This window comes from Phodopus roborovskii, unplaced genomic scaffold (assembly GCF_943737965.1).
Source record: "Phodopus roborovskii unplaced genomic scaffold, PHOROB, whole genome shotgun sequence".
Taxonomy (NCBI): Eukaryota; Metazoa; Chordata; class Mammalia; order Rodentia; family Cricetidae; genus Phodopus; species Phodopus roborovskii.
Genome location: NW_026125059.1, coordinates 17273189 through 17300936, shown reverse-complemented (window position 1 = coordinate 17300936; position 27748 = coordinate 17273189). Strand labels below are relative to the sequence as shown.

At 38.4% G+C, this 27748-nt stretch overlaps 1 protein-coding gene across 5 annotated transcripts in view; it reads right to left on the bottom strand.

Moving 5' to 3' along the window:
• Positions 1–27748, bottom strand: part of Chd6 (chromodomain helicase DNA binding protein 6) — a 157706-nt gene that overhangs the window by 110992 nt on the left and 18966 nt on the right. For all 5 annotated transcript variants that reach the window (XM_051187234.1, XM_051187258.1, XM_051187263.1 and 2 more), the window contains exon 2: positions 5014–5070. In XM_051187234.1, the coding sequence (XP_051043191.1) occupies positions 5014–5040 (27 nt within the window). In that variant the 5' untranslated portion in view covers positions 5041–5070. The remainder of the gene's footprint in view (positions 1–5013; positions 5071–27748) is intronic.

The following is a 27748-nucleotide window of genomic DNA, read 5'->3' as shown; positions in this document are numbered from 1 at the left end:
CTTTACATCAACAGCTTAAATATTGAGAGTCTAGGAACAGAGCAAAAAATGAAAGAGAAAGGGTTAACTGCTAAAAAAACAAAAACCAGTGATGTTCCTTTGATCCAAGCTCACTGACCCACAATAGTCCTGGAAAACAACTAAATCTAGAAGAATTAAAAGGGCTTAAGTACAAATGAATAGATTATGGTTCAAGGGAACAGTTCTCAAACTAAGACAGCCCATTTTAGTCCATTATCACAGATAAAAGCCTAAGTTACAAAAATTTACTCACACACATGTACATGTATATACACATGTGTACTACTTAAAAGGAAACTGATAACCTTTGCCTAGGACTCAGATATCTCATAATGGGAAGGAGGACAGAGGCGGCAGAGAGGTACTGGAGTGAAGAACTTGAAGTAAAAGAATCCAGGGGAGTAAGAGGGAACAAAGGAAAGCAAAGACAGGAGCCCAGCCAAAGAGCCCGGAGCCAAGGAGCATGATGCCATTCTTGTCCATGGGTCCACCAACAGAGACACTTCACCACCACCACCCCCCCACCCTCCCCACCCCTGCTACTGACAGGACCATAAGTCTTCACTTGGAGCTACAGTGCCCTGCTTTATTCATGTACTTCATAGGTAACGAGTCATCCTTCTCTTAACTTGCAGGCCTCAGGCAGTTTGAGAACACAAAACCAATTAGAATGATGGGGGTAGGGGGACAACACACAGGGGTCCTGTGAAGGCATATGACGAGACAAAGGAAGAAGTCAATATTCAAGCTCATGTTTCTCTCTCTCTCTCTCTCTCTCTCTCTCTCTCTCTCTCTCTCTCTCTCTCTCTCTCTCTTTCTCTCTCTCTCTCCCTCCCATCCCGTCCTTTCCCTTCCTCTTTCTCTCTCTCTTTCCCTTTTCTCTCCCTCCTTCTCTCTAGAGGAAGAGTTTGAAGAAGCCCATTTTAAATCCTTTGGACTCATGAAGACTACGTTTTAAACTGGTCTAACAGGGCAATTTACTGTCACTCTTGAATATGCTGAAGAGGGGCTTCCAATGCTGAACAAGCTCAAGCTCTGACTAGTGCTAGCCCTGCTGAAGTCTCAAAAACCAAATTTCCCCCCCTATTGGAACACATTTGTTTCCTTTTTTAAATTTAAATTAGAAACAATCTTATTTTATGTATCAATCCCAGTTCCCTCTCCCTCCCATCCTCCCATGCCCCCCACCGACCCCCATTAATCCCTCTTCTGCTCATAGAAAGTGTAAGGCCTTCCATGGGGAGTTTTCAAAGTCTGTCACATTATTTGGAACAGGGCCCAGGTCCCTTGTGTCTAGGCTGAGAGAGTATCCCTCCATGGAGAATGGGCTCCCAAAGTCCATTCGTACACTAGGGATAAATACTGATCCACTGTCAGGGGCCTCGTAGACTGCCCAGGCCTCCTAATCATCCACATTATTATCAATGTTCTAATTCTTCCTCACTCACTATTTTAACCAAGGCTTGTGATTCAGCAATTGCTCTGGTTGTAAACACCTTCCTAGAGATCTGAGCTCACCTCCCCCAGAAGACACAGACTGACTGCACCAGGAACATGACAGCTGGCTAATTCCATGCTTATTCTAGTTTACTTTTTGCCACCACCAAAACTGAGCACTCCACCCTAGGCTTTCCCTTTCTCCCTAACTACCAAGCACTTCCTGAATCTACCTACAATTACTCTCTTCCTTCCCTGTTCAGTTCTTTGAAGCAAACTGGCTGACACCACAGAGCTCACTGTTTCTAAAACACTCAAACTCTTTGGTGGGGCTGATATTACCTGTGTCCCTGTATTCCAATACCAGACCACTACCCTTCCATCCACAATGTAAAATCCTGGTTCTTCTGGGGCATGCACTATGACCTACTTTAACTGCCTTTCTATAATCAGACTACATACATTTTTCTAGAAAACATTTAAGTCACTGTTGAACTTGGCTTGAGGTAGAACTTAAATTTTTTTGCATAAAAAGGTGGAAAACTCAGCAATATCTGCTCAGTGAATAATTCATTTTCATATTCACTCCAAGGAAGAATGTCCAACTGTCTCAAGGTCTGAGATTCCCACCGATTATCTGAATTACTTTCTCAATCCACCAACTTTGTGTTTTCCCGAGGACCTAAAAATGAAGACTATGCCTCCTCAGCTCTTGTTCATAGGAAGCAAGGTTCTCACAAAGTCACCAGTTTACATTACTTCCTGGTTATACCTCCTAGTTTAAATATTACATTTTAAAAAACTAGATTAATTGATCTAGATTATTAAACCTTTTACCCTTACTATTAATATATCACATTTCATATTTGTCATTTTTAAAAAAAAGATTAAAAAAAAAGAATCAGCACAAGTCTATTATCCCTACGGTGAGGTTGTGTCCTCTTAAAAAGTATATCCAGTTGTAAAAGCTGGGCTTTAGTCATTACAATTTACACCTTATTTCCCTAGCTAACTTCTGCCTGTCTAGTACTGTTTGGTAATCTTAGTAATTAAACTCCACATGATTCTTAGAAGCAGTTTAGTTTGTTTTCATCAATACAGATAAAAAGACTGAAAGATTAATTTTTCAGTTTTTTTTTTTTTTTTTTGCAACATTTCCTTTGGCAATACAAAGTCAATCAATCTCTAAAGCTTTGTTCTTGACATGCCACTTGTTTTGCCCCTTCTAGTTAATAAGAAGCATGATTGTTTATTGCTGAATTTGATTAACTTGTATAAATCTGTCATCTCATTTTAATTTTCCCTGATAAAATTTTGAACAAGGAAATGAGAAAATTTAAAGATCAGAATGCATTTACATGCCATTTTTCTTCAAAGAAATGGAAAAAATAATTAGAAGAAATGAGTTTTTTTTTTTGATTTTTTTTTTTTTTTTTTTAAAAGAATGAATGTTTTTAAAACAGACGTTCCTCCTCCCCTTGCCTCTTTCTCCCAAAGACCTTGTACATGCTGAGCAAATGCTCCACCACTGAGCTATACCTAAGCCTTTTTGGTGTTACTCCTAACACTTCACAATCACAGTTAAAGTAAACATAGTGGATATTCACATTGTTAGACACTAAAGATTTGCTTGCTTCTGACATACCACATACTAAGTACTTGCCTATCTTTTATTTAGTCACTTTCCACACTATGAATAACTTGTTCCAAGAGCCTAACTGATACAGTGGGAATTTCTATATCATTCTATGAAAACTGAAGCTCTTTCCATCCAACCCAGTATGTGATACCTACTATGTCCTAGAGCCTACAGATTGTTTGGGCTCCAGTATTTCATTTTAATGCTCTGAATTTCTTACACTTTAATAGTCCCTATGACCTACTATCAACTACTGACAAAAGGAAGACGATCAATTCCTATGTATTTAACCTGATCCCAACACAGCTAACAGTAATTTTCAAGTACAATTCACACTCTGCAGCAGGGCCCAGTAAACTCTATAGTTCCAGCACTCAAGAGGTTGGTGCACAATGATCTCACGTTCAACACCAGCCTAGTCTACACACAAACTACACTTATTTATCTAGACTACCACAAATACAAACACAGAAAACAACAAACTAACCCAAAGCAGAAAACACCCCATCAAACAACAAAAATTCCATTCTGCGCTAATTGCTACTATTAAGTTTAAAATAAAAATCCCTCTAACTAAAGATACATAGTAACTCACCTTAAAAAATGTTTAAAAATTAAACATGAGAACAGCCTTAATAACTATAAGCCTGCCTGCATATCATAAATAACAATTTTGAGGGTTTGGGGTATATTCTATAATACATGTAAATGGTCCTTTTATTTTGATGGATGTGTGGTTCTTTCTCATCTTCCTGATCATAAATGCTGCAGTAATAAAAGATCTTGTACATAGCTTCAGACACCTGTCAGAATGTACCCTAGGATAAATTCCCAGCAGGTGAATCTCGCTGTGGTGCTTACCTACAACTTCCAGCTCATTGTAGCACCAGGGAAGAGAAATCCAATGTTTACATAGAACTACTACCTTTCTTGTGAATAACTGACAATGAGAATAACTTCTCCAAATCAGGCTCCCCAACAAGGACCTTCCACAGGGTAGTCTTGTGATAGCCCACATCAACCTTTCTCTAACTAGGGTTCCAAAGCAGACTGGAAAGGAAATGGTGGCCAGTCCTATCTAACCACTTTGCATGGGAACAGGAATTCAGATCATCATCACCCCCACTGCTAGAAAGGCCACCCCTCAGACAGACTGTATATGGACTCAAGATACAGCTCCACATCTCACTTCTCTAAGCCACACTGACTGGTATTCTCTAGGTTCCTTCCAATATGAAGTCATCAGAGAAACAGAAGTACCAGTTGAGGAGAAGAGATATCTACACACTACACTGATGAGTCACACTGGCCACAGTCATAGTATTTTATAGATAAAGAATGCTTCTAAGGCAATGAGGTGTTTACGTGGGTAAAGACACCTATAAAGTAAGCCTGGCAACTTGAGCTCAAGTTTGAAGCCCCAGAGCTCCCCAGAAAGGTAGGAGAGAAGTGACTCTACAAACCTATTCTCTGACTTCTACACATAAGCTATTACATGTGTGCCTACATATATACTTCATGTGTATACATACACATAAAATGTGGGTAAATTCTCTTAGTAAACTGAATATCCAAAAATGATTAACATGTTAAAAAAAAAACTATAGAGAATTGATCACATCACTCACAAAAATCTGAAAACCTGTTCCAAGAGATGAGACATTTCTATACGGTTAATATTTAATATTTACCACTCTCATTCACAGTTTCATTACATTGCTCCTATATGGACATGACTGAAGCAAAAGGGAAAATTCATGCATTAGTCACCCAGAGCTCTGTTACTCTGTAGAGAATGCAAAGCAGAGGAGTAGGGAACTACCAGAGGTTAAAATTGAGCCCACACTGTTAGCCTATCCTCTTCAGTAAGTATAAGGTACAAGAATGGACAAAATACCTAAAATGAGACCACTTACCTGCTTCTCTTTCTTCTGTATTTTCATTTTTCATCAATTAAGGGAAGGTATTTATTTCTATAAAACATAAAAAGGCAAAGATTATGATAAATCTCACACAGAACACTTGAGACTGCCTCCAGATAACTGTCCAACAATGCCCAGACCTCTAAGTCTACATCTAGCTCTCACCAGACCCAATTTATTATTCTAGGTGGGATGAGGTAGAAGAGATACTGTATTTGTAGATCAGGTAATTTATAAAAGGTGTTGACATATCAAAGCTACCAGGTAACTAAAAGCAGAAACAAAAATAAATGGTATAACTTTATTGATGGGAATGAGGAGGAAAGGGTAAAACAGGTAAACTTAATCCTCTGGGAGAAATAAAAGTTCAATACATAAGGTATGCCCCAGACAAATCATTCTAATAATAGAAATACAGATAATAAAAAAAAGAGAGAGACAGAGAGAGAGAGAGAGAGAGAGAGAAAGAGAGAGAGAGAGAGAGAGAGACCTTTAAGGTTTAAAGTAACTTTGTCTTAAGAGAGGGACAAGGGTTGACACTGGGTAGGGGATGGCACTTTTTCATCTCATTATCAGTTTTCCTTTGCTACTAGATGCTTTAAAACCATGTAAATATATTACTTGGTAAATTGTATTACAATAGTTCATTGTTTAAAGAACTGCTTTCATTCTACTCAGGTCTTAAGCCATCATCCTCATTCCAAGCACAATGGCCTTTCTGTCACAACTCATCCTCAATATGACTTGTGAGACCTTAAGAGTCCAGGAACTGGACTTCCAGGACAGGAAAGAACCCTGGTCCTGCTTGCATCACTAACTATAAATACAACTTAGGGGTCTCATACTCCTCACACATAAACCATAGAGCCAGGCTTCTGGCTCTAGGATAGATTTAGAGGTTGCCTAACACTTTACCAGAGGCATACAATCACACCAGAATTAATCACATCCTTATTAATGTACTATGTAGGCATATGTAGACCTTATGAGGTGGTGGATATATTTTCCTTAGCTCAACTAATTATTCCATATTATATTTATAAACCATAACATCACTTCATAGTTCATAAATATATATAACCACAGTTAGTCAACTTACCACAAATTTTTTTTTAAAACCAAAAGTTTTCTTTGAAATCTAACGTCTTAAGCAGTGGGCTATGACGACATAGAGTTACATAACTGAATGTGGAGGTCACAAAAAATTTGACAACATTAAAAGGTTTCTGAATTGCAACTACCAAAAATTAGTCTGAATCAAATGTATACTGAAGCTAGATGTCTTAGCAATATTTAAATGCCCACTTCACTGCAGCCCTGGTTTGAAACACACATTTGCTCTTTCCACCGCACATACCATCACCATTACGTGACATCATGTGGTACTAATAAACACAACCATGATGTTACAAAGTGCTAGACAATTGCAGTTTTCTTCTTACATCAAAGCACAATGGCTTTACTTCAGAAAACCAAAACTTTAGTATTTTCCTATTATCATTTCCCAGCATATAAACATCAAATTAGTATATCTTTGGATTGTATTATATTAGAATTTGATTTTTTTAAGTGCTGCTTGAGTTGCTGACTCAAGTTTCATTAAAAAAAAAAAGTGATTTAGCAAATTTTGGTTTGTGATGAGGGCAAAATTTCCAATTATTTCTGCAATAGCCCTAAACATTTCTGTCAAGTGGTACTATGCATTTATGTGAAGCAGCATTCTCCAGGGCCAGGATGTTGGCTTAGTGGATAAAATGCTTGTGTGCAAACACTAGATTCTGAGTCTAAACCCCCAGAAAGTTGGGTGCAATATCATGTACTGTAATTCCAGAGCTCCTGTGACAAGTGTGAGGTAGAGAAAGGGCAAGCCTCAGAAGCTCATTAGCCAGCTTGCCTGGAGAAGGCAGCACAGTAGCTAACAACAAAAAGAAACCCTGCACAGACACAGACACAGAACAAACAAAAGAAAATTTGCCTCAAGCATAAAGGCAAGAACTATCATTCAAATTTGTCCTGTGACCTTGACATATGCCATGGCATGCATGTATCTACACATACATACACACGCATACACAGAAACATACATGCAGACAAATTAAAATCACCTCTGAAAAATATTGAAGATTCTGTCTTTCAGTCTCATATATTTAGCCAGGACTTAATTCTTTATGTAAAAATTAGCAAGTACAACCATCTCATTGATATGTAATTTGCTTTCATCTCCATAAGAGGTAAAATTATATGCATGACAAAAATGGCTTTAAAGTAACTTTGTTATAATCTACTACCAGTAAATTTTGACTTGTGTACCTATTTTATATACCTACAGTCTGGAGTCACGAGTGGACAAAGTTTAAGATAATCTGCTCTAGTGGCTTAGCTACCATGGTGCTGGTATAGCAGCACAGCCAAAGAGGTAACAAGCTGGAAAATAGGCAAGGCAGGGAGGAGGGAAAGTCTCACCAGATGATGCTTTTAAGTCAGTCAGTCAGTCAGCAGTGAGGCAACAATTATTCACCAGAAGACAACCATCAATCCCAGAGAAAGAGCAACAGTTGTAAATCACAGCAGGTAAAACTTTGAATACTCTTCTCTACATTTCATTATAGTTTTAGGTAAATTATGCTGGTTTTTTGTTGTTGTTGTTTTCCTTTCATTTCAATTTCAAATCATTAGACTCAGGAAAGCAGCATTTCCTGATCATTCCAGAAAAACAGTATTTTCAACCTATCTCACAAACTACCACAAATTCTAAAATTAAGTTTAGAAAGTAATTTCAGCCAATAAAAAGGGTATTATAATTACTAGACATATATACTAAAACTTCTGCACAATAAAATACGATCATTAGAAATGCAGAAAAATTCTACCAGCATCAACAAAGACCACAAAATAAAGATGTTACTAACATCACACTGTTAAGTAGATACTTCAAAACATGTTCCTGAGCACCTCACAATCTAAAACCCTCTCTTAAAACACCTCACATTTTAAAGGCTTTCTGATGGCACACACTAAAACACAAAACAAACAAACCCTACAACTAACCTTTCTGTAAAGCTGTGTGCCATGCACTAGGAAAGGTTTTGCTTCTGCACACATTAGAAATGATTTGTATGACCTCTGTTGCTGTGTCACCACCATTCAGAATCTGTGATTAGATCGTGACTCAATGAAGAACAAATCAAACAGCAATTTCAGAATCTCAACGCTTAATTAAAAAGCATAATATAATACATTTCTGAAAGCCTTGGGTATATAAACCAAGAAATCTGTCTCAGGAAAATCTAACTTCTAAATCACATGAAAACTTGAAGGACACTAGGACCCTCCTCATGTATCCCAATACCTTTAAGTGCATCATGTAATTACCTTCTCCGAAAAAGATATATTGCTAATAACATAAAAGTTTCCATTCCTTCCTATGCTCATCACATAATAATCTATTAAGAAAAAAAAAAAAAAAAAAAAAAAAAAAAGGGAGGGGGTTGCCAGGTTCCAGTAAGAACTTATTGCATTACTTTCTCTAGTTAAGAATTCTTTTCTGTAGTGTCTCAGCCATTCTCAAATTCTTCAATACTGTACTATGCACACTGAAAAACAAATAGAAAACTATCAGCTTCACACTATTCAGCAATTAATACACAGGTATTATTTAAAATTTTTTAATTTAAAAATAAGTCTATTTTATTTTCAATTTAAATTATTTTATTTTCAATTATGTTTATTTTTAAAGATAAAATTTTTAAATAAATTTATTTTGTTTTTAAAGATAGAGTCTTGCCACCCCTGACACTGCCTGGAGGGACAGGATACTGAGGTAGGATAGTCCAGAGACTTGGGGTAAATTCAAACACAACTGACAAAAGAAGAAAAAGTCAACTGATGGAAACAGATGCAGAGACCCACAGCCAAATATGAGGCGGAGCTCAGACAATCCTGAGGAAGAGAGGGAGGAAGGTCTGCAGGAGCCAGAGGGGTCAAGGACACCACAAGGAAACCTATATAATCAACTAACCTGGGCTCACAGGGATTCATAGACTAAATCAACAAGGAAGCCTGCATTACGAAAGCTTGGTCTTCTTGTAGGACCCCTAACAGTGGGAGCAAGGGCTATCTCTGACTCTGCTGCCTGCTTTTGGGCCCTTTACTCTTACTGGGTTGCCTTGTTCACCTTAATAGAAGAGGAGGTGCCTACTGCAACTTGATAGACTGGTTGATATGCATGGGAGGTCTGCCCTTCTCTGAAGAGTAATGATGATGGAGGAGGAAGAGGAGGAGAAAGAGTGGATGGGGTGGCTGGGAGACTGGGAGGAGAGGAGGGAAGGGAAACTGTGATTGGTATGTAAAAACCAACAAAAATATTTTTTAAAATAAAAAAAGAAAAATCTTAAAAAGAAGAAGAAAAAGACAGAGTCTCACTATTCTTGGTTGGTCTGGAACTCTCAGATCTTAGCCTTCCCCAGCACTGGCATTAATGTTATGTAGCACCACACTCAGCCCCAACAATTTAAAAAAAAATTTTTTTAATCAATATATTTTTTACATTCCAATCCCAGTTCCCCCTCCCTCTTTCCCTCCCACTCCCTCCACTCCCCCCTCCTCCCATCTGCTCCACAGAGACAGAAACGCCTCCCATAGGAAGTCTACTAAGTCTATCCCATCATCTAGTTGAGGCAGGACCAAGCCACCTCTCCACCCCCACACCCCTGTGTCTAGGCTGGGCAAGGTATCTCTCCATATAGAATGCGCTCCACTAAGTCAGTTTGTGCATTAGTGTTAGGTCTTGGACCCACTGCCAGTGGCCTCATATACTGTCCCAGTCACACCATTGTCACCTTTATTAAGGGAGTCTAGTTTGGTCTTATGCAGATTCCCCATTTTTCAGACCAGAGTCAGTGATTTCTCACTAGCTCGGGTCAGCTGATTCTGCGGGTTTCCCCATCATGGCCTTGGCTCCTCTACTCATATTATTGCTCCTCCCTCAATTTGATTGTACTTCAGAAGCTTGGCTCATTGGTTAGGTGTGGATTTCTGCATCTGCTTCTTCTGTTTTTGGAAGAAGGTTCTAGGTTTTTGGGGTTGTTGGTTGTAGGCTTGTTATGAGCATATTTTTCCACCCACCTGGGCCCAGTGCTGCGCCAGCCACAAACAACAACAGAGACATCGCAGTTTAATAAGGGTCAGGATAAACATAGGCTGGTTATCTTTTGCTTTATGTCTGATTTCCTTCTCAGCCTGTTTGTCATCTGTTTATAGAAGGACTACTGATTTTTTTTTTTTTTTTTTTTTTAGTTTATCCTGTATCTTGCTAGTTTGCTGAAGGTGTTTATCAGCTGTAGGAGTTCTCTGGTAGAATTTTTGGTTTTTGGGGTCACTTATGTATACTATCATATCAGCAAATAGTGAAAGTTTTCTTTTCCAATTTGTATCTCTTTGACCTCCTATTATTGTCTTTTGATATGGCTAATACTATGTTGAATAGATATGGAGAGTGGACAGCCTTGTCTTGTTCCTAATTTCAGTGGTATTGCTTTGAGTTTCTCTCCATTTAGTTTGATGTTGGCTGTTGGGTTAATGTATATTGCCTTTATTATGTTAAGGTGTGTTCCTTGTATCCCTATTCTCTCCAAGACCTTTATCATGAAGTGTGTTTTTTGTTTGTTTTTATTTCAGTTTGTTTATATGGTGGATTACATTTACAGATTTTTTGTATTTTGAAATATCCTTGCATCTCTGAGATGAATCCTACTTGGTCACGATGGATGATTTCTCTGATATGTTCTTGAATTTGGTTAGCCAGTATTTTATTGAATATTTTTGCATCTATGCTCACAAGGGAAATTAGTTGGTAATTCTCTTCCTTAGTTGTGTCTTTGTGTAGTTTGGTATCAGTGTAATTATAGCTTTGTAAAAAGAATTTGACAACATTCCTTCTGTTTCTATTGTGTGATTGTGTGGAATAATTTGAGAAGTACTGGTATTAGCTTTTCTTTGAATTTCTGGTAGAATTCTGCACTAAATCCATCTGGGCTTGAGCTTCTTTTTTTTTTTTTTTTTTGGTTGGAAAACTTGATAACTTTTTCTTTTTCCTTAGGGATTATAGGCGTATTTAAGTTGTATATCTGTTCTTGATTTAATTTTAGTATGTGGTACTTATCTAGAAAATTGTCCCTCTCCTTAAAGTTTTCCAATTTTGTAAGTACAGGTTTTTAAAGTATGACCTGATGATTCTCTGGATTTCCTCAGTGTCTGTTGTTATGTCTCCCTTGTCATTTCTGATTTTGTTAATTTGGATATTCTCTCTGCCTTTTGGTTAGTTTGGATAAAGGTTTGTCTATTTTCCCAACAACAATTTTTAAAACCAAACATTCTAATAATACAATTCAAAGATTACTAATTTGATGCTTACATGCTGAGGAAGGACAGGAAAATATTAGCACTGTTTTCTCTAATTGGACCATATTTACACACAGTATAACACAACAGTCTTGAATCTCAGCCCTGGTGTTTTGGGGCAGTATTTGAAGGCATTCTGTAAATGACTGTGTGCACAGGGTAAAACGTGTGCTGTATTCAGAACCAAGGCTGCATTGAGGCTGTCAACCAAATGTGCAGGTACTTCCAGATACACCTTGGATTCATTATATATTGGACTCTAATTAAATTAACCTGTCATCATCCTATGTGGGTATGTGCATGTAGGTTCCAGCTCCAGAAGACCAAGTTCCAAGCGGTTGTGAGTCACTTGATGTAGGTGCTTGGAACTAAACTCAAAATCCATGCAGAAGCAGTATGTGTTCTTAAACAATGGGCCATCTCTCCAGCCCCCACGAACTTTCTACTGCTGCAATATTTTGAGGACCCTTCCTAACAGACATTCAGTTACATAACGCCACAGTTAAAGAACTTTTTTTTTTCCCAATCACAAAGAAGTTCTAGTAGGTGGAAATTCTCTCAGCTCCCCTCCTCACCATGATCATTAGTGTTAATTGACAACTGCTGACAGAATTTAGAATCACCTGGGAAATGGGCCTCCGGGCACATGTGTGAGGAATTACCTTATTACATTAATTGGTGTGGTAACACCCATCTTAATTGTGGGTATCATCATTCCACAGCAAGGAATCCTGGACTGCAGAACATCCAGGAAGTGTGAACTAGCTTGCTTTCATTCTTCTGTTTCCTGATTTGTGGATGTCATGTGACCACCAGCCTTCAAGCCCCTGCTGTCTTGATTTTCCTGGCATGATACACCTTGAACTATCTATCAGATAACCTATTTACCCTCCACAACATAAACTGGACAAGGTTATTTATGTGTCACTAGCCATGAAGCAATATATAGGTGTTAGTAAATATCAAGAATTTGAAGATTCAAAAAACAAGAGTTTAAATCCAACCTCTGAGAGTGATTAGGCAGGGAATCCTTGATTGTTAATGGTGACTCCTGCCTCAGAGAGTTTGGGAGACTTAAAGAGGATGACAATCTATGATGTCTGCTACTCAATGAATAAAAGCTATATGGCAACCATTAGTGCTACTAACCCTTAGGGGCATCGAGGGTGGTGGCACTCCTGAGGACTAGTCCCTGAGAGTTCACCCCTGACAAAAGTGACTGAGTCTCCAGGAGAAAGACAGTTTGAAGCAGATTGCAAAGAATGATAAAGAACCAAAGTACAGTGACCACAAGGAGGAAAAACTGAATTTTTACAGGAGTTTTAAGACTTTTTAAATGAATAATTTTCTTTTTCTTTTTCTTTTCTTTTTTCTTTTCTTTCTTTTTTTTTTTTTTTAGCACAAATTCATTTATACCCCTTAGGCATGTATTAAACATAGATTTAATAAATGATGGTGGTAAACAACTATTGGGATGGTAACACGCCATCTTCCAGGGTGGGAGCACTTGAGCTCAGTTACATTAATTTCCTCATGGCCTTTTCTGGTCTCTTTAGCAGGAATAGCACCTCCCCTTTCTCAGTCTCTCTCTTACTGTAATCCTGTTTCTTGATATTTGCTTCTCCCTGGCATTTTACTTTTGGGTTTTCTTTGAACGGAATATCTGCTCTATTATATGAATGGTGGAACTTCCAATTTCAAGGCACACTTTTAATTTGTTCTCATTTATATGCATTCTTAAATTTCTCCCTTCATCCTGCTCCATCTCTTGCTCTACTTTCTAGGAAATATCTTCAACTTTATTTTACAACTCTTCTTTGTTGCAATTTTTAAACATCTGACTTATTTTTTAAATTCAGTAATGTATTTTTGTGCTCTGGTGTTTTTATTATCTTCTAAGCTTATTGCCAGCTAACAGTGGAAGGGTGTTCAAATGACAAGTAGTCATTTTTGCCTTTCAAAGACAACCAGATGATCTAGTGGGCATGTTTTTTTTTTTTTTTTTTTTTTTTTTGTGCAAACTGGTGTGAGCAAAGTCTTTTCAGCTTTAAAGGTTTCCCTGTACTTGATCTGTGGTTGAGAAGTTGTATTTTGTATTAAAGGTAGCCCAGTTACAAATATCCTGGAGGACATAAACAATCAGTGAATATGCAGTGCTGGGAGTAACTGTTGTACATGTTATCCAAATATTCTACCATCGAGTGACATCCCAAACCCCTGGATGTTGATATAGAATCTCTCTATGCAGCCTAGGCTGGACCATAACTCTCCATCCTCCTGTCTCAGCATCTTAAATGCTAAGATTATAAACCCTGTCCCACCACATTGGGCTTCCCCTACCCTCGATGATTGGAATGGACATAGGATATTCTATAAGCTGTATCAAGTAGCCCCATCTATTAGGATGTACAGTTCATATATTAGACCTTCTTGTATATAATTTGGGCAGTTCTCCACTATCTGCCAGAAATAAGATAAACTCATGACTATAGTCGGCAAAAGTTTGCAGCTGCAGGACTAAAGGAGGACTAAAGGGAAATACATCTGTTCTCACTGCTGCTGCATATTTAGTAAATCAATAGAAACATTAACACCATACACAGATTTTTTGTTTTGTTTTTTGAGATAGGGTTTCTCTGTATTGCTTTGGAGGTTGTCCTGGAACTCGATCTGCAGACCAGGCTGGCCTCAAACTCACATAGATCCACCTGCCTCTGCCTCCTGAGTGCTGGGATTAAAGGTATGAGGCACCTACGCCCGGCCTTATATGGATTTTTTTTCACAAGTGGATTAAAGGGAAGGTATCACTGAATGAGAAACTTCTGAGGATTAGATTTAAAATCTACCTCTTCTACTGGATTAGTACGTAATTAGGAATACTTGTCAATTATCACTTGTGAGGAACCACTAATGTTATCCCCATTTCCAAACTTTGACAACCCTTACAGGAAAGAATATGTTATTATCACCAACATTAACTTAAAACTCCACTCTTGAGGGCTGGAGAAATGTCTGAGCACTTAAGAGTACTACTCATTGCTCTTGCAGAGGATCCAAGTTCAGTTCCCAAGTACCTCACTGAATGACTGAAATTGCCTGTAACTCCAGCTCCAGGAAACTTCCGTGCAGGCACCTACACTCACATACACACACCCAAACATAGACATGCATATATATATAAATTAAAATAAATCTTAAAAACTACTCTTCAAAAGAAAAAGGGTTCAAAACATCCCATATTAAAATAAAAGCCTTGCTCTCCTGACGGCAGATAGCCTAAGCACAGAGTCATGATTTTAATCCTTGTCTGTGAAAAGAAATAACCAGCAGTAAAGGCAGTAACTGGAACCTACTGAGGATACCTGGAAACTCTTGGTACTGGACTAAAGTATTAGATAAGAGGTTTGCTGTAGCCCAACTGTGAACTGCAAGGTTCTTCTAACTGGATCAATGTCCTCAGGCTACTTAATTACTACTGACTTTATCCAGTGTTTTCTGTTGCTAGAATTCTTTTCTATAATCCTGACATATGTGTATAGAAACATTTCAGTTGTATTAAACATGACACAGTGTATACAAACTTCAGTAATGTCATGTTCACAGAATCAGAACTGAATGTGCACACCTGTGTGCACACAGTCAAATTTTTCATTTTTATTTGTTATTGTGTGTATGGATATGTGCATGTGAGTGGAGGTGCCCATAGAGATCAGACAGGATTTCAGATGCCCTGGAGCTGGAGTTGCAGATGTAGGTGCTGGGAACTAAACTCCGGCACAGTGTGCTCCTTTTAATTACTAAGCCAACTCTCCAGCTCCACAGCCAAAAGCTTTAATGAGATCATTTGCATAATTTGTGGATAAAGCTCAACCTCAAATCTCAGCTCATCTTTTCAAAATAATTTCTTACTGCTAATCTGGTGATAAAAATCCACATACTTGGTAGATCAATACTATAGACAGCACCAGAAATAACTAGACCCTTCAGAGTTACCAAAAACCACACCAGGGCATTTCAAACCTGCCTTTGCTTCCTTCCTATCTTTAGACTATATACCACAATGCCAGGTGGTGACAACCAGGAATGAACATATATGTACACAAAATTGAAGAAAACAGTCCACTGACAGTCAAGCCCACTCAAGATTTGGAGTCCTGAAAATCAAGTGATAATCCCATGTGAGAAGATAAAGGTTTGACAAATGACATTCTACAGTCAGTCTCTGAAGGACCCATCAGTAACATGGTACCTTTGTCTCCTAATACTTTAATGCCTTCAGTAGAACAGTAACATCTATAGATTTGGAAGTGAATTTATCTAAATTCTGAATATAAACATAATTTGGGCAATTTATCAAATCTTCCTGGGTCTGTTTCAATTATAGAATATGTATAAAAACTATGGGCGTTTTTAAAGTTATTCTATTACATCAAATAAGTCACCTATGTCAAGCACACATACCAGGGCTCCAAAAATGATTTAAGATATTTCCTCTTTGTGTTTATCAAGCAAGCATATAAAAATTACTCAACTCCAAATATAAATTCTAAAAAGCTACTGGTGGCCCAAGATGATTCAGAGGGTAAAGACATCTGCTGCCAAGCCCAATTACCTGTGTCCAACCCCTTGAACCCTCATGATGGCTGGAAAGAGAAAACTAACTCATATAAATTGTCCTCTGACCTTCACTTACATGGTACAGTATCACACATATTGCAAAAAATAACTACTGATACACAGATGAACCTCAAATGTAACAATGCTGACTAAAAGAAGCAACTAACGAGTGTATACTCTGTGATTTCATTTTTATGACATCCCGAGACAAAAGCTGAAAGCCAAGACTACATGGCTGGAAATTACAAACACTCTGAGTATTATTTAGTATTCAGAAAACTACTACAGTTAGGACGTGTGCAAAAGGTAGAACTGTGGCAGAGGGTAGTTCCTCTCCTCACTAGAGGAGTAGGAAGCAATTAGGACAGCTCGAAATAATTACTGTTCAGGAGGACACTAGAACACACCTCAGACAATATGGATGGATCTTTCCAATAACATTAAACAAAAAAGAAACTATTTTATACAAATTCATGTGATACCTAAGCATGGATAAAGACTTGAGGGATGCAACTATAATTCTGTTCATTTAAATTCATAAAGTCTTCCATTATAATTTTAAATTATTGTTATAGAGCAATTATTGCAAAAAAAAAAAAAAAAAATCAAACTGGTAGTGATCCAAGACAACCAGAAACAAGGCAAATGAGTTAGCAACTCTTTTTCCCAAGTTGTCTTTGTTTAAAGGAAATAGATTCTGAATCCAACAATCCTCAGTTTTACAGGTGAAATTCTGAGACCTAAACATTTTCATATCTTTGTCAAACCACCCATGCAGATCAAGGGAGCTGCTTCACCCTGATGGATTCGGACATAGCAGTTTCCCATAAACTGTTCAACCTTGGGTCTTGGGGCCTAAGAACTGCTGTTTAAAAGATGACAAGAACAATTAAACTCTAAATTTTTAAAGATGAGAAACATTTCTCAAACCTCCTTCACTTCCAATTCCTCCTTTCCTGAAACCTATAAAGAACAAAGTTCTGAGGTTAAGGGGCAAACATGACACAAGGTGCTCCATGATGTGAGCTATGACAAAGTCAAGCAGGGTGGTGCATGCCTATGATCTCAGAAAAAGCAGAAGAGGTGCCACAGGTTCCAGGACAGTCTGAACTATACAGTGAGACCCCCCCCCCCCACACACACACACACAAAGTTCTGGCAGAAGCAGATAAAGACAGCTTTGGGAGGAGGGTGAAGGAGCAGCTAAACAGAACCCACCTCCCACCCTGGTTCAGTATTAAATTTGAAAAACAAAAAACATTTGTTTCTCCAAATCTAAAAGCAAAAACTTCAGGATACTGCCTCTGTAGGTGTACCTAAGCCAAACCACTAAAATCTCCTAACGCCACCCCACATTACATGTAACTCCTTTAATTTGCATGCATATTAGTACAGATTGTGGTCATTCATTTAAAATTCACAGTATACTTGCAAATAAAATATACTAGAACTACTGACTCCCAACACCTAAATAACAATCAATAAAGTTTCAGATTGATACAAAACACTTATCTCTTGGGACAACTGGTCTGAGGAACAATAGAATTCATGCCAAGAGAGTCCCAAAGGAAACACCAGTTACACTCTTAGCAAACTCTCAAATCAAAAGACAGTTTAAAACACAAACTGAATTACAGTTCTATTACCCTCAGCAGAAGCCCCACATTTCTGGCACCTGACACCCTGGGATTCCCCATTGCAATCCATGTTTCACTCCCACAGCTTCATGCCATGTCTTGTCAGGGACTCCCCATGGGAATCTGACTCAGCTACATACTGCCTGGATTCTTGCTTTCCTTAACAACCCTGGTGCAAGCCTCTGAGACTCAGTAACTCTTACATTCTACATGCATACAAACTGACTACCACATAGATAACACCAGGTCCTGACACCAGCTTGAGCCAAGTTCAGCCCCTTTGGACCATGGCTGCAATATGTAATAGCCTCTGATTGTCTAGACAGCTAAACCTAGGAAAAAACTTTTTTTTTTTTTTATTTTAAGCAAAGTCTTTCAAATGCATTTTCCATCCTGGGAGTTTGGTGAGTAAGGCCATGCATGTCCTGTTCCTGCAGTCCCAGTAGAGTGTAGCTTCTCTTTTAGGACACTAGTCTATTTAGCAACTACTTTGGTCAGCAACTTGGGTTCTGCTTTCCTGGCCATCAGGCATTTTCATACCTTTCTGCATCAGCTTTTCTTCCAATTCTCACTGTAAACCTGGCTAAAAGCAGCCAGTAACAACCACAAAAATGCCATGCTATTCTGAAATTTCCACTACCAAATTAATCCTTGAACTTATCCTCACTCAAAATTTCAGGGCAGGGAGGGGCAAAACAAAATATACTAGAATTTAGCAAGAATGAACTCTAGTCCAATTCCCAACAGAACCATCATAAGCTAGGCCTTCACTGGTCACAGTTCTATCAGCATTCTGATTTTCTGAATGCCCAGTATCTCCCATTAAACTCTGCTGATAGCATTCAAGAGCTTAGTTTGTACTTTGAAACTTGTAAAAATTCCTCTAAGAAAACAACAAACAAACACAGTTCTGCAGGCTAAAAAACCACATGGTCAGGTCCAGTCACAATGACCATTCCACTTTCCTGTTAGTCGCTCTGCATCCATGTAACCACAAAGTCTGAATGACTTATTTTGGCTCCTGGTTTCCATCTCTGAAAGCTTCCTGAGGGTTCCATGCCAGGGAAGGCAGGCATGGTAGAGTGCAACTGACGCTCTCACAACACAGAGCAGGAATCAGAGAGGGGGAGAAACCATGGGAACATTCAAAGGCTTGCCCAGATTTACTTACTTTACCTCCTGCAAGTTCCACTGCCTCCCCAAGCAGCACCAAGAGCTGAGAACCAAACATTCCAAATGTGAGCATGTCTGGGAACATCTGATTCAGACTGTAACAAAGATAAGTGGGTGGCTACCAAAAAAAAAAAAAAAAAAAAATCTCCAAAGTTTCTACTCGAGAGTTGACAAGAAGTACAACAGTAGGGGGTTGGGGAAAAGGTTAAAGAAGAACTTGCTATGCAAATGTGAGGATGAAGAGTTCAGATGCCCAGCTTGTGCCTTGAAAATAGTCCCATTGGCAGTCACGTCCAGTGCAGAGGGGGTTTTGCTGAATATGTGTGATGGGAACCAAGGAGGTGAATTTTTGAAGGAAAAAAAAAAAACTATTTTTTCATAGTTTTCCGTTTTTATAGACACACATAAAGATCTTCTGTCTCTTTTGAAATGTGGGTCTTGCCATACAGCTCTGGCTGACTCTGAACTTGAGATCTTCTTGCCTCAGCCTCCCAAGTATGAGGATTAAGGTATGCAACAATGTTGCCCAGATAAATATATGACTTCACTTATCTTTTAAAGTTTTCTCTCTTGAGTCTCACAGCTTCCTTAATAGCTCACAAAGTAAGTAGTCAGATCACATTAATATTTGGGGTCATTCTTTTCAATTTGCTGCCTCACATCTCCCTTTATGCTCTCTAACAAACATAAAATGAAGAGGTCTGCTTCCTCAACTATGAAATAAAGGCTTAAAATTTCCTCATGTTCTTTTCCTGAAGATACTGCATTCTTCTAAGCCCTATCATTCTACAGTCTTGGTCCCTAAAAATATATGCAGAAAAAAAAAAAAAAAAAAACTCTGTAAACAAACCCTCCACAGAAACAGGAACATGCCCCACATTTAACTAAGTTCTTTCTCTAGGCAAGCAAGTAGACAGGTAGGTAGATAACGGATAGAGAGAGAAAGAAAAAATATGCATTGTTTTCTCCAACAAGATTTCCTGAGAAGGCAGACTGCACAGAAGCTGGAGGATGACTCAGGAAATCCACAGCTGTCAGAAGTAAAAACAGCCTTAGCAAAACATGCCAAGTACTTAAAGGCAGTAGGCTATACATTGAGGAAAAATTAACTGAAATAATTATTGTCAAATTATAGTCTAAGTACAATTAAGAAATATATTTTTAAGGTCACCCCCACACAGCATAGCTACAGATCAATCCCAAAGCCTTTCCTGTGAAATGTCCCCATACACACACACTGTGGAACACTACACAAGCCCATCTCCTTCACCATCTGACTAAGGAGGCTTCCTCATCTTTTTCTGTAGTTCACATCCTTATCAATGACTACCATCTGTTCAAACCAACAGATTAACATGACAGTTTAGATTTTGGATGATCTAGTAATTTTCTTATCCACCCAGCTTAACCTTTTATCAAATCAATACAAAACAAGCATAATTTAAACAAACACAAATTATTCACTATTCACACCCAAATTAACACTTCATAGCAATAAAGTAAAAACAGAGTCACATCTAACAAAAGAAGGGAAAAGGACTGCTTAAGTTTGTTAAAATATGAGAACATTGCTTTGACAACAACACATATAGATTAAAAACAAAACAAACAACCACGACGTCAGAGCCAGCAAGATGTCTCAGTGAGTAGGGGTACTTCCTGCCAGGCCTGTTGACTTAAGGTGGATCCCTGGGGCCCACACAATAGAAGAAAACAGACATCCACAGTTGTCCTCACCCCCATACACACATCATAACATACATGCCTGTTGTGCAATATTTGTTTACACTGTGTGAAGATGTGCCAATGTGATTGGTTTAATAAAGAGATGAATGGCCAATAGCCAGGACTTCCAGGGAGAGAAAACTATGGGAAGAAGAGAGGCAGGAATACCAGCAAGACTGAAGAAATCTGTACATCTGGTACAGAACAGAGGTAACTGAGCCACATGGCAAAATGTAGATTAATAAAGATAGGTTAATTTAAGTTATAAGAGCTAGTTGGAGAAAAAACAGCCTAAGGACATGTTTTCATAATTAATATTAAGTCTCAATGTCATTATTTGGGGGCTGGCAATCCAAAGATAATTTAACAAGAAAGCTTACTGCATAAGCCCACCTATACATGTGCTATGTCTAAAGCTATAGACAACTCAGCATGGTAGCACATTGTATAATCCCAACACTTGCAATTGAATTCCAGGCTAGTGTGGCTACTTACAGGGATTCTGTCTTGAAAAATTAGAACAAAAATAAAAAGACACAGCCAGGTGTTTGTCCCAGCACTTGGGAGGCAGAGGCAGACGAATCTCTGCATGTTCAAGGCCAGCCTGGTCTACGGAGCTAGTTCCAGGATAGGCTCCAAAGCAATAAGAGAAATCATTCTCAAAAAAACAAAAACAGACAAAAAAAAGACACTAGTCGCTGGGCTAGAGAGGCTTGCTGGTTAAGAGCATGTACTGTTCTTCCAGAGGGCTCACAGTCACTTCTAACTGCAGCTCTGGGACATCCAAGGCCTCTGGCTTCTGTGGGCATCTGCACTACTGTGCACATACTCCCACACAGACATACATAATTAAAATTAATAAAAGAAAAATATCTATCTGTAGGCCTACTGCTACAAAGATGCGTCCTAAGATCTTCCTCCGTGGCCGGGTGCAGAGCAACTACTTTATGAAGATAAACAGGGTTCAGAGGCTGTGGGGTACAGACTCAAGCTGTTTGCCAGCGTCCTCATGGTCCTTCCACCTTTGAACTTTAAAAATAATGAATGACTCTAAAAATAATCCTACCTCCAAATCATCCTGCTTATCACTAATGTGGGGAAGAATAACACAGTGTTAAGACTGGGATACACAAGCAAAGCCCCACAATGTGGGGAGAACAGCCAGTCTCTACAACAAATAAGTTGCATTAATCTCTAAAAATGAGAGGCTATCATCAATTTAAAAACAAAACAAAAAAACTGAAGACATGTGCCAGTGCCAAACTTATTTTCACTCAAAGAATTAGATGTAAAAAGCCATGTCTGAAAAACAAAACTGAAAAAATTTAGTGTAGATAATAGTAAGAGATTAATTTTGCAGGGTGTGACAGTATGATTTTCTATAAAGTCCATACCTGACATATGTACACACTAAACAGTTACTAGGTGAAATGATAGGTCATTTGAAAAGGAACAGATAAAAATAAATGGCAAAATTCATTGTATTATTCTACTGTATGTCATTTAAATTTTCCTTAAATCAAAAATATTCTTAAGGAAATGTTCTTAGGACTGAAGAAAGGATAAGAATCTAAACCCCTAAATTTGGCCACCACCCAACAGGCATATAGAACTACGGAGAGCCTAGGTACGTAAGTAAATCAACAAGAGGCTCGTGCTAATGGCCTTCATCAACTACAGAGAGGCTCCAGGTGAGCTTCTTTATGTAGAGAAGAACACAGCCACCGAAGTCTTAACAAAATCAATCTCTCCCAGCCTCTATCCAGAGAAGTTATTCAAGGAAACTGAATTATGGCATGTTAGTTGTAAACACACCATATGTTGTTTATTTCCAAGTCTTTAGAGTTCATCTCCGTGATGTTCAAGTTTCTCCAACAGTCATATAAATAAATATAATTGTACAAAGTTGAAGGAACCACCTTTTGCACAGTTTAAAAAAAAAAAAGCAAATTTAAATAAACCAATTGCTGCTCTGCTCTATGTCCACTGCTCTCCACTTAGCAGAGGCTTTTTAGTATGACCTCATGCTAGGTGTAGGTATAGTTGAAGCATTAACTGACTGTATCACAAACTTGTATCAAATATACCTATTTTTCTTTCAAAGCTTCACGTAATAGCAGTCTGCTGCACTTATGTAATATTAGAAGGCACCACTCAAATGCTTTAACCACTAATAAAATACAGATTAGTTCAATTACCCAGGCACCAAGGAATCTCTCATCAGGCAAGGAAAATAATGAATTCAAAATACTTTACCTTGCAAAACTTCTGCCTGCCACGGACTTCTAATATCTTTTATCAACCTACTGCCCCCTATTTTTGGCTCTTCTATGCTGTTTGTAACTTGGTTAGTGATGGAGGTAAAAAGAGAACCTATAAAATCAAACACATGATGCTTAAAGAATGACTACAGTGTTAACATATAACAGAAAATCAACTATACACTAATATATATTTGATTGTAGGGAAAGTCATCTGGGGAATCAAGTTCTCTTGGGTATCTGTTTTGCTGTTGTTGTTTGAGATTTTAGTCTTTCAGGAACAGGACAGACTATTCCATCCCAGAAACAGAAAGGAACATTACCACCAGCAAGGTAGAATTAATTAGTTCAGATCCCTCTGCCTATTACAAGCAAAGGTGTTACTTCCTTAATTAATACTGAAGTAGCTATATTTATCCACACTAAGATTTAGATGGTGTTCAGTTATTAAAAGCTCTTCTACTTAAAGAACTTGGCTTCTAAGAATCTGAGGTTGGATTTGCCTTTTTAACATTCACTGTTAACAGTTAAGATGCCAGAAGGCAGCAAACTTTACTATACATAATAATCTCACAAAATAGAAACTATTACAAGCTTAATGAGAACCAAAGAAAGAGAGGAGTGGAAGATCAAGCACCCGCTAGTCCTCCCCCATCAAAGCTAGGCAAGGTGGCCCACATCTCTAATTCTAGCACTAAGGAGTTCAAGGCTACTGGCTACATGGAGACCTTGTCTACACACACACACACACACACACACACACACACACACACACACACACAGAGAGAGAGAGAGAGAGAGAGAGAGAGAGAGAGAGAGAGAGAGAGAGAGAGAGAGCGCTGTGACATTAATTTTGGTTGTCAAGTTGAAAACATCTAAAGTCAACTAAGATCCAAGCCATTAGGCATGCCTGTAAAGGATTTTCTTGATTGATCATTATGTGGTAGATAGAACCATCCTCAATCTAGGCTACAGCTTTGATGGCAGCACACATAAAAAATCATGGAAGAAGGAAGCTTTCACTTTTTGTCTGCCTGTTCTCACCCTTGCTGGCAAGTTCATCTATCCTGCTGCTGAAGCATTCCTTTGATGGTGTTATACCCAGGACTCCAGTACCAGACTGGGACTGCTGAAATATCCACTTGGTACAACTACTAGATCCTTGGCCTTTCTGTCAGGAGACAGCCACTGAACTACCTGGACCCACCCTGTAAGCCATTCTAATAAACTGATTCTGTTCCTTTAAAGAACCCTAATTTGGTAGCTAAGCTAGGGTGTAAATACAGGTAGCATGGCTCAGGGTCCACACTATAACATGAGCATAACAGAACAATGTTACCATCATCACTACTAGAAGTTTTAAGAAGAAAAATTTTTAAAAAGTAAACAATTAGCAACATACTGTGTATATATAGCAAGGAAGACTCCAAAAATGTTTTTAAAGTGTTACTTACTACTGTACCTAAAACATATCTAAATACTTAAATAATTCTAATTATAGTCTTAAGATTGTTATAAGTAAATTTTAAGCTGTCCAGGTTCATCTATAAACCACCACCAATTCTTTGTTTTGGGAACAGATACAGAGGTTAAGAATGAGTCAAGTTTTCTTTCTTTCTTTCTTTTCTTTTTTTTTCCCCTAGGTTTCTTCTCTCAGACTTTCCTATGAAAGAGGCTGGGACTTCTTGCTAAAAGGCTGGGATCTTTGAAGAAGGAAATAGCAACGGAATGCAGCCCCTGAAAATTCAAAGCATGTGAAACCAATGCTAAAAAAGTGCTCCGTCTAGAACCTGACTAGTTTTAATGCCCAGTGTCTAGGGCACATGATGCTCTTAACGATGTAGAAAAGACTGTATTACCTACCACACCTTCTCCACATTCAAGCCCTTTATTATTGAGGGAACCACTCATAGGCACTCTAAAGACATCTCTCCTTCCAGTACACTCTTGCTATATCTAGTTGGACAAAAAAGCCAATCACAGAGGCTAATGCCTAAACATGCTAACAGCAAGAACATGACATCACTAGAGATAAAGGTACCTGCTGGACAAAACATTCTTTTATATTTGAAACAGAACATACCAAGAGAACATTGAGCAGTATGAGTAGGAAGGGGAGATGCTATAAAGCTGATTTAAGTCTGAAAAAGCTATGCAGGGCTTGTGCCTAGCATGTAAGTAAGTTAAACATATATACCAATAGGAAGGATGAGGTAGCCAGTGAATGAGAAAAAGGAGGATGGAGCCAAATCATAGGAATCTTTGGCAAATGTCAAAATGCTAAAAGCCACCTAAAAAAAATTTGCTTACTAAAGCACGTGGATCTGTCCTGTCCCCACAGGATGATGGTATTAATCATCTATTGTCATAAATAATGCTGGAAAACAGACCAGAACATTTCAGTTGTATACAAATAAAAACTTGACATTCACTTAGTTTCATTCAACTGAGTTAGGTTAGTGTTGCTGAAAGCTGTTTGTCATAGTCTGTGTTTTGTGGTCTCACAATGAGACCCAGGGGCTGTAGCTACAATCTATTCATGGTAACAACCAAGGCACTGAAGAACAAACCTATTGGACAAACACACCACACAACTGCCTTATCCTATACACAAACATAGCTGTAGGTCACAGCAAATCAAATGCCCAAGCCCAAAACCAAGGGACAGAATTCAATGTAGGAAACAACCCCAAAAAAATGAAGAAGAATATGATCTATTATTTCACCCCATACCATTTTTCAAAGCTAGCCAGGTTTAATCCCTGTTCCTTGAAACTAAAAGAATCAAACTGAACTGCAGTGGTTAAATACCCTGAACTAATTCCTACTTCCTGATGACACTACTATGGACCATCATCCATCTTTGTCTCCTGAAAATGTAGAATATGAACTATATATACACTATCAATTTAAACAACAACAAAATACACAAAACCACAAAAACTTCTAATTGAAATAGTGTGGAGTTAGGGATAAACTAAGCAGGTATTTCGACCAGAAAGCTGTTCTGAATACTCTGCCAAGGAAGTCAATCAGTCTCCAGAATCACAGGACCCCTACATCCAAGGCTTTTTGAGAACTCTAAGCACCTTTATGATAAAAAACAAACAAGAACACTTTGAGTGGGGTTTGTTATCTACTTTTTAAATGAGAAAAAAGTCATGAACAACCCCCATACATACACCAAGACAAAAAGAAGTCAAATTGAGGTGCAGGGTAGAACTAAATGGTTAAAAAACAAAATTGTACAATTCAGAAAGCTCAGATAATTTTCCAGGAAGACAAGGAATGTCTATTGTCATAAACAGAGAGACTTTTGAGAAAGATACTGCTTATTCAAAAAAAAAAAATATTCTGAGTGCATTTTCAAGTATGAGCTATTAAAAAAAAAAAGAGCTTACTCCTTTCTAAAAGAATTAGCAAAGACTCATTGGTATCTGCTAAAGGAATCTCATTCCTCAATAAACAAGTTAATTAAAGACAACACAAGTGTGCAAAACAACACACAGAATTAGACCTACCTTGAACTGTTGTTTTAAAGACTTTAAAATACATCTAAACTCAGACTGTCCTGGCAAAAATCGAATTCAGGTTTAAAATTAGGCCACAATTAAAAACACAAAGGCAACAGAACAGCCTTGGCACAGGAAGGATGCAGTACTAGAACATCTGTGTGCCACGATTTCCCAAGAGTACTCAACAGGAGCCAACACAGCGCAAAAACTCTCTCTCATAGGTTCTCTTCATCAGAAGGTGTAAATTTCTAATTTCAGAAGAGTTTTCTACCAGGACCTCTAGTATATAAGCACCATGAGAACAACCATTCGGGAAAACAAAGACAGCTTGTGCTTGGGCACCTTAACATCTTATCTGCTACCAGGGAACTCCATGAATTACAAACTGCAACTTCTCCAAGTTCACCTCATATATACTCTCTTTATCTCCAATGGAAACAACTTAAGAAGTAACTACGTTTAAAAAAACAAAACAAAACAAAAAAAACCAACAACAACAAACAGAACAAAACCTTGCATACTCTTTATTTCTCTTCTGTTACTAAAAAGGAACTGCCTCCAACCCCCCTCACTCTCCTAAACCTCTTTGAGACAACTAAAACCCCAATCAAAATACCTTACAATCCTACAGAAACAGCTTCTTGCCCCAAGGAGTATGCAGGCCGAGATGATCTACTTTAAAAGCTGTGGCCTCGACTGTTTTGATAAGGAAACTGCTATGACTGTGTAACACTGCCCAAAGAAAGGGGCTTCAGGGGTGAAAGGGATATGATGTGCTGGCTCAAACACACTTAGTTAAGTGTGCCCACCCAGCCTTCAGCCTTCATGTTCTTTTCTTCTCAGGGTAGTGAGGGTTTGTGAGAATAGTCCTGAGCCACTAGGAACTTAACCACAAACTCAGAGATGATGCTTAAGAGTGCGGCCAGCACTACAGGGGCACACACACTGACCACAACACTGGTCCCTTCCTGCTCTTCTCCAGTAGCCTCCAACAATCCAACTCTCTGCATGGCAGATTCTGAAAGACACACGGTATGGAGCCGACACATATCTTCTGCCAAATGCCTAGGCTGAAATACTAGATCCCAGAACTTCAGAGTGTGGCTGTTAAATAATGACAGGATCATTGCTAAAGAGTTGATTAGGCAAAAATGGGTCAGTAGGTCCATCCTAATCCAATCTAACTGGTGTTCTTATACAAAGAGGAGGAGGTTTGAACACAGACAGGAACAAGGAAAAAACCATGAGAAAGCAAGCAAGAAATAGCTCACTCAATCCGTGAGAGATTTCCTACAAAACCAACACTGCCAACAGACACTTCAGAACCACTAGAGTTGTGAGCCATCTAGCCTGTGGCATTTTGTTATGGCAGCCCTGGCAAAGTGATGCAACAGAGAACATA